This window comes from Octopus bimaculoides, chromosome 2 (genome assembly GCF_046866305.1).
Source record: "Octopus bimaculoides isolate indiv1 chromosome 2, ASM4686630v1, whole genome shotgun sequence".
NCBI classification, from domain to species: Eukaryota; Metazoa; Mollusca; class Cephalopoda; order Octopoda; family Octopodidae; genus Octopus; species Octopus bimaculoides.
In genome coordinates, this window is record NC_142929.1 from 98037850 (window position 1) to 98049326 (window position 11477).

At 33.5% G+C, this 11477-nt stretch overlaps 1 protein-coding gene across 2 annotated transcripts in view; it reads left to right on the forward strand.

The window, feature by feature from the left end:
- LOC106869107 (AP-3 complex subunit beta-2) overlaps positions 1-10161 on the forward strand; it is a 56538-nt gene extending 46377 nt beyond the window's left edge. For both annotated transcript variants that reach the window (XM_014914648.3, XM_014914647.3), the window contains 7 exons: positions 69-343; positions 1343-1421; positions 3889-4016; positions 5379-5567; positions 6973-7015; positions 8966-9148; positions 9559-10161. In XM_014914648.3, the coding sequence (XP_014770134.1) occupies positions 69-343; positions 1343-1421; positions 3889-4016; positions 5379-5567; positions 6973-7015; positions 8966-9148; positions 9559-9851 (1190 nt within the window). In that variant the 3' untranslated portion in view covers positions 9852-10161. The remainder of the gene's footprint in view (positions 1-68; positions 344-1342; positions 1422-3888; positions 4017-5378; positions 5568-6972; positions 7016-8965; positions 9149-9558) is intronic.
- Positions 10162-11477: the final 1316 nt, after the last annotated feature.

Sequence of the window (11477 nt, forward strand, 5' to 3'; positions counted from 1 at the left end):
CAGCCAAATGTAAAAATTTTGTATTTGGTTGTTCTTTTTAAATCTATTGTCTGTTTTCTTGTTTTCAGAGGAATCAAGTAAATCTAGTAATGAGAGCAGTGATGACGAGGATGATGATGAGGAGGACGAGGACAGTGAAGAGGAGAGCTCTAGTGATGAATACTCTGAAGTATCTGGTGATAGTCATGCAGTAAATAATGCTGTTGCCAGCAGTGCAGATGATGATGGTGATGAGGAAGATGACGAGGAGGATGAGGAAAGTACATCAGATGAATCTGAGGAGGAGAGTTCAACAGAATCCTCTTCTGATGAAAGTGTTAAACATGTAAAAAAGACAAAGAAGGTAAGAAGACTTTTTGTAGAGGTCTCATAACTTGTCTTTTCCTTTTAGTCCGTGGCAGTTCTTAGTTCCTGCTATCCTTTAGTATTAGTCTTTAATCTATGTCTATACTGTTAATCAGTCATCTCTGTTATCTAAAACTACACAGATCTAAAACACTCAGGGTATTTACATGCTTCACAATTTGTCATGATCTTTCCTAGCAATTTCTCATCTGTAGCATTGCCAAACTGCATAACAAAGTCTTCTCTGATCATCTGGTACTCTACAAAGTACAAATTATAGTTACAGAATTCATATATCTAAAATGTTGGTGCATTTATTGGCCATGCCTGCTACTCTGTTGCTTTTTCCAAACACAAGCAAAGCTTGTTTTTACATTCCAGTTGTTCAGATTCTTTTACCTAAATGTACATACATGTATTCTTATAAGGACAGAAGCAAGAGAAATTAGCCAAGACATTAGGGAAACTCTGACTGGAGTATGAAGTTTAAAAAGTAAAAAAAGACGGTTACGAGATATCTGGTTACAAAGATCAATTTTGAAAAGTCATCCAAAAAGAATATCTTCCCAATGGCATTCGGGCAGATTCTGCAATTTTAGAATTCATAGTACTGACTTCCATGTCTAATTTGTTCTCATATTACCCATTTCCAATAGATTTGTAAGGGTTATTCTACTTTACAGAATTCTTTGGTGGGAGAGTTCTTTTCTTTATGTAATCTAGCTGAGTTGTATCATACACTGAGTCTATAATCCCTTTATCTGTTCTTTAATTCCTTGTTGTCTATACAGATGATCTGTAATTTCTATGAAGTTAACTTTTAATACCTGTTGTCAGAGATCTAGTCTTCAATTTATGCTGTTTATGCAGGTGGTCTGTCATCAATGTTGTATATGCTGTCAGTTTTTAATCTTTGTTTATGAAATCAGTTTGAAATTTTAATCATACTTTGTCATACAAAAAAATGTTGCTGACTTTCTGTTGTCTTTTTACCCAGTCAAAACCCATTACAAATAATAAATCAGCAACTCCTGCTTCCAAAGACAATACAAACCTTCTTTTGGACCTTGATGACTGTGAGTATTAAGATCAAACTTGTTAAAGCGTTTATATATATTTGTTGAGGTATAGCTGAAAGAAAACTAAATGTACTGTCAATTTACTAAGAATGGAACGGAGTTGGTTGTAACACAGTTCTACCCATTGTGATGAAGAGTGACTGTTAACACTGTAGATTGATTGGTATTTGTATTTATTTGTGTGTGTGTACATCTGTATGCATGTATATATATGTGTGTTATAATCTTTAAGAAAGATGAGATAGTTTTGGACCAATTGTTTTTGATCATCCCACCACTAACCACGCAACTGAAATGGGATAAGAAACTGTTAACCAACCAATGCGTTGCATGCTCAACTCTATGGTTCAAATCTTGTTCATATCAACTTAGTCTCTTCTTTTTTTAGTCTTGTATAAATAAAATAATTACAACTGTGTATTGCAAGAATTTTCATACAAAACATCAGTCAAAATTGAGGTATAATATTATACAAGTGTAAGAAAAAATTTGAAAGAGTGAGAATCACATGTTTGAGGTTGCACTGTACTTGTGTAAATACATTAGATTTGTTAGGTTTTGATTTGAAACCTCTCAATAGATTTTGGGCAAGTGAATAAAATGGAAAGAGGAACTATTGAAGTCAACTCTCAAGAATATTTCTAAAACTATCACTCTATGCTTGTCATAATAATTTGAGATAATAAAAGAACCTCTCTATGGTTGCTTGATCTGCTAGCAGTAACAGCCAAATCTCCTTCAAACACAGATTGGATAATGTAATCAGGAGTGTGCTATTCATCAAAAAAGAATGGTCTGTTATCAGTTGAATGCATTTGATCTAAAATTTGCTTGATTTGGGGCCATCTTGAGACTAAGCAATAACTCTAAATATTGTAAATTTGTAAGTGTGTGGGGTGATGACTGGAAAACACAATGGAAAAAACTTCTTGTAATTGTTGAATTCTGTTTTCTGATACACTTATATTTCTATGATATGTGCAAGGCCTTCAAAGCAGGTGAGATTGATGCAGCTAATGCCTAGCCTGAACATCTGAAAATCACTTTCTACAGGAAAAATCGTAGGTGGGAGAAAGAATTGGAGATTTTGGTCTGCAAACTTGCAAAAGAATGAACTTCACTGAAGGCAATTAAGGACTCAGATAGTAGTATTAAATTAGGTAGCCTGTTAGCCCTGCAACCTATTAGGGTGATTATGTATTCAAATATCTTATAATCTTGGAGAGAAAACTGTCTTTAAAGCCAACTTCATCTCTTTTCTCCAATAGAATTGCTACATATTTTCTCTCTAGGTTCAGTCAAGTGAGTTTGCCCAAAATATTCAGTATGTTAGTTTGTTTGGATGGTAAGTGACAAGAGGTTGTATATGCATGTCTGCATTGCAGAAATGTTGCTTTCCTAAAAATCTTGCCATTACATGGAATTTCATAACACAAAAGTCAATGGGAAATAGGTTTCATGCTCCAGAATTCCTGATTTTCAGGAATGCAATGTTTCTGTAAAGTATGGGATACCTGTATATAATTATTTACATACCAGGTTTAATTTCATTTTCCATCATTCTGAATTGATAAAATAAGTATTTGTAATATACTGAGATTGATTCAGTTAACTATATATCTTCATGTCTAAATGTCTAAGTTAAGTTGCTATTAAACTCTTAACAGTTAATTCATAATGATTTATACAGTTCTATATTTAAGAGAGGTGGAATTATGTACATTATTTACATTTGACGGATATTTGTCCTCATCTTGTTTGTTGTTAACACAACATTTCAGCTGATATGCCCTCCAGCCTTCATCAGGTGTCTTGGGGAAATTTTGAACCTGGGTTCTTATTCCTAAAGTATTTTTCGAAAAATACCTTAGGAATGAAAACCCAGGTTCGAAATTTCCCCAAGACACCTGATGAAGGCTGGAGGGTATATCAGCCAAAACGTTGTGTTAACAACAAACAAGATGAGGACAAATATCCGTCAAATGTAAATAATGTTCATAATGATTTGCTTTTAAATTTATGATTTTCTGGATTGTTAATCTCTTCTCTAGTATATATGTTTATAATATATCTATGTTTTGATTGCTTTAATCTTTGATCATCGTCAGATGTCTTATTCCTGGATATAGAGCAGCTCACTGGATAAGACTATGACTAGTCTTAGGTCAAAATTTAAGTGTCTCATTCAAATCCAGCCTGAGACCATATACATATCCAACAAAAAGTTACATTATAGCACTTAGAGACCCAAGCAATCAAAATGTAGTGTTGATATAATTATTGTAAATTATATTGTAAATTGGAGATTATATTGTAGATTGTAAATTGGAGATTAATAGTCAAAATATTAAATTTTTATATAATTTTTCTAAATAAATAATATCCTTTTATGTAATCAAGACAATTATTTTTACTATTCATGGAAAAAACTCTGCTAAAAATGTTAATGTCCTAAATGTTTCAGTGACTCCACAAAACACAAATGCTGTGATGACACCAGCTGCCAGACCTGTGCAAGACATCCTCACACCTATGATTGCTTCTTTGGATCTATATAGCACACCTGTTTCAGAAAATTCTCCTGCCAATTATGTTAGTAGAATTTTTTACTGTTTTACTTTGTCTTTCATCCTTCTGCTATTGGTGGCAGTTAAACTTCTACAATTGATTCCCACTCCTATCCCAATAAAACTGTGGCATTGCACTAAATTTAGAAATTGAGTGGGTGGCGTTAGGAAGGGCATCCAGCTGTAGAAACTCTGCCAAATCAGACTGGAGCCTGGTGTTGCCATCCGGTTTCACCAGTCCTCAGTCAAATCGTCCAACCCATGCTAGCATGGAAAGCGGACGTTAAACGATGATGATGATGATGATGATGATGAGTAGGTAATGAGAGACGGAGAGAAGGAGAAAGAAATGTTTGTATTTGTATATAAGTATATATATCTTATAAGTGATCTTTTGGCAGTGTATGTTGATTGAAGATGTAAAAGTCTGCAAGAAAACTGATAACCTGATGCTTTTAGGTTCTTTGTGATACTTGTGCCAGAGATGTACATACAATCTCTTGACACTGTTACCATCCTAAATGCAATGAACCAGTGATTGGCACATTGGAAACATGTAACCAACAATGCTGCTGTTCGTGATCTTTTAATGTCTGCATATTTCACTTTGAAATCTACTTTTTTTAGTCAATGAACTGTAGCCATGCTGGAGTGCTGCCTTGAGGGGTTTGGGAGAGCAAATTGCCCCCAGTACTTAATTTTAACTCTGGTAATTTTATCAAACCTCTAAGTTATGGGGATGTAAACTAAGTTGTCATGCCTTGATGGGGGACAAACACACACTGATACACACACACACAAATAGTTATATGTGACAAGTTTCTACACAGTTTCCATCTACTAAATTCACTCCCCAGGCATTAATTGGGCTGGGACTATAGTAGAAGACACTTGCCCAAGTTGCTCTGTATTGGGACTGAACTTGAAACCATTTGGTTACAAAGTGAACCATGCTTGTGTAAGTACACATTCACAGCTCAATTTTATGTTTACAAAAAATAAATAAATAAAATAAGAGTGTATATCTCTTTGAGATAAAAGAAACAACCAAAAAATATTTATGCCATTATCATATTTGTTCCAACATCAATCTGGCAGAAGTTTAAGTAAAGAGAATTTTTCCATGCATCTCAAAACCTGTGTTATGTTTTCCCTGCTTGAGCTATTTCAGTTTGTCCACAATATTTCAAAGAAAAACTCAAATGTTACAAACTCCTGATTACTATTTCACTTATGTTAAATGAATTACTGTTTGTTTATTTTATCTATGGCTATATATGTAGGAAGCATTATATCAACTTGCTTCCAATGTCTTTTATCAGCCTGTTGATAGTTGTTCTCCATCTGTTTCTAATTTTCTGAAAAATCGTTTTCTCTTTTTTTTTAGACACTAAATTTCCCAGTTGTCAATAACAAATCTTATGAACTATTAAATCGTATGACAGCAAAAGGTTTGTCAGTGAAGTACTGTTTCACCAGGACCATATCAATTTTCAACCCTAAGATGACCTCAATTGAGTTGACCTTTACAAACGAGTGTGATAAACCTATGAACAGTATAAAAATTGGGAATAAGGTATGTCTTTGACTTTCAAGTGGCACCAGTGATGCTGCTATTACATGTATTATGTGTGTACTCTCACACATATAAATTATGAAATATACAAAGAACTGCTAAAGTTTAAGACTAGCTATTGATACACACACACACACATATATAAACCAGAATCTGTTTAAATCTCCTGTGTTCAACACACTCTCATGGAGAGTTATTGTATTATATAAAACTCCATCCAACTCATGCCAGCATGGAAAACAGAGGTTAAATGATATAATTATATAATGTATTATATATGTTTAGTACCTGTTGTTACTTCATTACTATGGTTTCATACTGGCATCGAGAATTTTGGCCACAGCACCTTGCATGTTCACACTAGTTCTTCAACTTTTGTGAATCATTACTTAATATCACTAAATACCTGGATGTTAGTGTGAAACTATGGTATAGAAATAGCAGCCAACACCAGACTCCTGTATGTATGAGTATAATGAGGTGTCTAAAAAACCAATCTCAGTGTGTCTCTTTTGAAGATTTTGTCTTAGTGTAATAAGCCTGTGATGCTCATTTTTTACTATGAATTGCAGACTGCCAGAATGGAGATCTGCAAAACTTCAGTTTTACAATGTCCTTTCAGATAGGTATCATTCTGTATTACTTGTTTAAATCTAGATTGTTAGGTTTGGCCATTGGGGTTTACATTTCTTGGTCTCTTGATCACATACACAACAGAGTGTCAGTAATATCAACCTGGTAAAATGTGGTTAAATATATATTTCATCAATTGTGTTGTAGCTTGTTCTTAACTTTCATGACCTTTTTGGCCCAGTTTATGGAAAATAAAATTAATGAGAACAGAATTAACCCAAATAAGATGCAGTTCAGCTTTGTGCCACTGTATCATGCAACTGTTTACTGATTTACAACCAGTGATGTTGTTGCCATTTCTTTTGTCTTCAAATCATCCACTGGCTTTGTACCTTTGAGGAACTGTGAAATAAAAGATCTCTTGCTTGAAAAACAGGTAAGAGTAAGCAGTAAGAAGGGCATCTGGTTATAAAATCATGCCATAATAATATATTCATCTAACTCATGCTTGCATGTCAAAAATAGATGTAAAAAAAAAATAATGACATTATACATGTATATGTATTTGCATGAGTGATGCTACAAAAAAATCTACCTTGGGTGCATGATACAGTCCTCCTATCCATCAAACTCTATCAAAACTAATGACAGCATAGAAGCTGGACATTAAATGATCATGACGATGTATTTGATTGAATATATGTACCACATTCTTTTTTTAATTATAATTTAACAATAGCAAATCATTTATTGCTTCAAGACTGTCATTATTCTTTGCGTTTACTTAGCTAAGTATGAATTTATTTATTTTTACCTTTCTGACACTTTTCAGAAAACACCACCAGGCATGGATATACACGATTTTCCAGAAATAAGTAAGTTGGCTATTTCCTTAAACTTTCTTCTTCTCAACTCACATGAATTCATTACGCGCTCACACACGTTTATGGCAGTTCTGTTACCTATTAGGATACAGTGGAAGCACATAAAGATTCCAAGTTCATGCAATGCTTCTAGGATTTCTCAGTCCAGTTAAGATCATCCCTTTCTAAAATGCACCTATGAGGATTTAAACTAAACACTACTCACAATAAGCATTATCATCACACAGTAACTGTTAACTGAGGGAATATGAAAAATTCTTGTTTAGAGTCAGCCAACAATCTATTAAGCTGGCCAGCTGTAGCTATTATGCATATACATTCATGCTTACAGGCTTTTTTTTCTTACCTGCTTTTTTTTTTTAAAAAAATCTTTGGCCGTTGCCAGTACCGCCTGACTGGCCTTCGTAGGATTTTCGAGTGAGATCGTTGCCAGTGCCCCTGGACTGGCTCTTGTGCGGGTGGCACATAAAATACACCATTTTGAGCTTGGCCGTTGCCAGTACTGCCTGACTGGCCTTCGTGCGGGTGACATGTAAAAGCACCCACTACACTCTCTGAGTGGTTGGCGTTAGGAAGGGCATCCAGCTGTAGAAACTCTGCCAAATCAGATTGGAGCCTGGTGTTGCCATCCGGTTTCACCAGTCCTCAGTCAAATCGTCCAACCCATGCTAGCATGGAAAGCGGATGTTAAACGATGATGATGATGATGTCTTAGCTTTTTATACTGTGCTATGATTGTTGGTAAATTGTGCCTAGTTCACCTACATTGCTTATACCTTTTGAAATGATATAAATGTCCTTAATTCATTCTTTTATAATTTTGAAACCACATGCTACTTAAAACAAAAAATGTTTATCTCCTAGATGTTTTTGAATTTATTTTTTTCTGTGTTGAGATGTTAAATAAAATTTGGGACAAATGTAATTGTATTTTAGTATGTTAGTTTGCGATCTCAAGGTTATAACTTCAGAGCCTTCCCAAACTCTGAAATTGTATTAATTGAATAGTATCTGTAATTCTACATGCAATAAAGATTATGATAAAACTATTTGCTACACTTACCTTTGGATAGCAGCCAAACAAAGAGAAGCAAACCTTTAGGTTATTTTTAACTCTGCATTGACCACTTCACCTTTATATAACTGTTATTGAACTACATTTTCCTAATGGTCCATTCACCTTCTCTGTTCTGTTCTATTTCTTTCTTATATTCACCTTCTTGTACTTGAGGGTACACTCTGACACCTTATAATCACCATCTTCTGTCTTTTTCAAGCCGGAGTAACCATGTATCTCCTTTACAGCAAGACACTTCTTCTTGTCTCTCTCTCTCATACTTTAACCTCTCATGTGAAGGGTCTTGTCTTGCAATTTACTTGGTAATCTCACTAGTGCCAGTGCTATGAAAAGAAGCACCAAGTACACCCTGTGAAGTGGTGGGCATCTAACCATAGGATTATGCCAAAACAGACATTGAAGCTTGGCCTTGTCCTTTGGTTTGTTGATTCCTGTCATTCCATTCAACCAATGCCAGCATAGAAAATAAATGTTAAATGATGACAATGCTGATGAAATAGCTGTATTGTGCACTTACATATTGTATTTGGTAGCATAATTTAAAATAATGTAGTCAGATACAGTAACATATGCAGTAAACTGGTTGTTGTTAGGTTAGTCCTAGATCAGCCCTGATCAAGCAGATCTATGACTGAAAGATGCATCACTCTTGACTGTCACATTTACTTTTGTTTTCCAGATGCAATGTATCTTGGACTACATTATTCGATGTGTTCCACCCTTTTCCTAAAGATGATCTTTATGTGATTTCCTGCCAGAAATCACATAATTTCATTGGCTTGTTTTTTACCAGTTTCTTTTTTCATTTATGCATTGAAATCCATGATTAAAACCTTTGCTTATATTTCTTCTCTTTTTCACAGCTACTCTTGCTCCAGGTGCCACAACTTCAGTATTAATAGGAATTAACTTTAATGATACCACACAGCCGGCAGTGTTTGACATTATTGTTGATGATATGCAGTATTCTGTGAAAATAAGTGCTCCTGTTGGTGAGCTGCTGCAACCTTATACAATGAATGAGAAGGAATTTAAAGCACAGAAAAGTAAGCCATTCTTTCTCTTTTGCTTTATTATTGTACAGTTTTACAAAGGTTTAAAGGTTACCTGCTGGATTACCATTGACAGATTAGGATTTAGAACTTAGGAGTTCATTTTTGAATTAAAAAAAAATTTTCTTTTCAAATTATTGTTATATATGTTTCATAATTTTTCAATATTATATTGATTATGGCAGTTAATTTGTAATTATACAATTCCATAAGAATTTAGTGTATATGAAGCAAACTCTGTATTCACACAACCATGCCTGTGTCTATAATTATGTAAATAAATCATTGCATATTTAGATGTATGAGAAGTTAAAGCAGTCATGCATTAATGATGTAAGTTTTAATGTTGTAATTTTGTTTTGTTTAAACTATTTCTTTTCTCTCTCTTATTTTGTGGCTTGCAGGTAAATTAACTGGTATGACAGAAAACACTAGTCAGGTGGAGCTGGCCCATAACCATGGCACTGCTGAATCAATTTGTATGTGTATACATCAAACTGCCAATGTGCTACAGGTTCCATCCAGTGACAGCCAAATTTATTATTTTGCTGGCAAAACACTTGCCACTCAGACGCTTTTGCTCATCGCAGTCGAGAATCAGAATAGCGAGAGTGCAAAAGTAACAGTAAACTGCGAGAAAATGGTTATTGGTTCCATGATGACTAAAGACATACAACATTCATTAAAGAAATCATAATGATAGGCTTCGGAATGTAGTTACCCCACTATCCTTTGTTTGCCTTTTTTTTTTTTTAATTGTTGCTTTGTTGGTTTTATTTTTGTTCTTCCTGTCTCATTTTATATGTTTATTATTGTTGTTGTTATTGTTTTTATAACTTCTCCCTCCCCACAAAGTAGAAACAAATTGATTTATTAAATAAGTTTAAACAAAGGGAAATGTTAAATTTAACAAAAAAGAAAGGATGTTTTTGGTTGGTCGGTCGGTTGGTTGGTTGGTTTTTTGTTATATTTTATAAAAATTAAATTTGGTAAAAAAAAAAAACAAACACTTCCTATTCATTGTTTTATTTTAATTAAAAAAAAGAACTTGGTTTATTAATCCCTCTATTATTGTCAATTAGAGGATAAGATGAGAATGAGTTTTTGATATCATTAATCTACACAAAATCATCACAAATGCAAAGGATTAATTATTGAATTGTGCATGCAAGTGTGAATGTGTGTCTTTGTGTATGCGTTTGCATTTGTGCGTGTATGTATGTATACACACACACACACACATTCTCACACACACACATATATATATATATATATATATATACACACACACATACATATACATTTATGTCTACACATAAACACACACACACACACACACGTACACAATGTTCACTTTTCCATCCAATCATGTCTACATCTTTGTTATGTTTAACAGAACAGATTTTCTTTGTTTTGTTCTGTTCCTGCCAATTTCACTCATTTCTTCAGCTGATGTTTATTAACCTGTTATTCCTTATCATTATTAGGCTGGGTATAAGTTGAATGGAACATTCCACATCTAAACAAACTCTAACTTTCCAAGATATTTGGAATGTTTTGGCATAAAAAAAAAACCTCTTCTCTCTGTTTTTATAGGAGTTCAATATATATATATATATATATATATATATATATATATATATATATATATATATATATATACATACATACACATGCACGCACGCACATATATAAAGTTTTTCTCTTAAATTTGGTAACTCGTAATAATTAATCTTTTATTTATTTATAAAGGAACATACAAAGATTTTGTGATTGCACTGGCTATTTTTTTTTCTGGAAGATCCCCTCTTTTTTTTTTTTATTCACTACGTGACCTTTTAGTTCTTCACATTGTCACTGTATGTAAAAATACCAAGGATATATATTGGCTTACATGATGGATGGCAAACCCAGCTGTATAAACCTTGCTTCTAATCAAACATGATCAAAATTTCTAAATCTCTGTCTCTCTTTCTCTTTCTATCTATCTCTCTCCATGAATAGCATTATTCTCCTTCACACCACTACTGTGCACATTCTGGTTCTGTGATGACTAGCCGAAAGAACCTGTCTAAATTATGCCAAAAAAAAAATAATAACTTTAAAAAATGGGCACTAAAAATGATGATTCATTGCTACACAAATATATTGTTGTATTTTTTTTTTTTAAATCTAATTTTTATTTTATTCAACACATATCAAAGTACGTAAGCCAGTAAAAACTTTAATGCTATTTCGTAAAGAATCTTTCTTCACTCCTCTTTGTTCTCTGATATTTCCTTCATATCCTCTTCAAGTGTTCAGTCATCAAACAGAAAATATT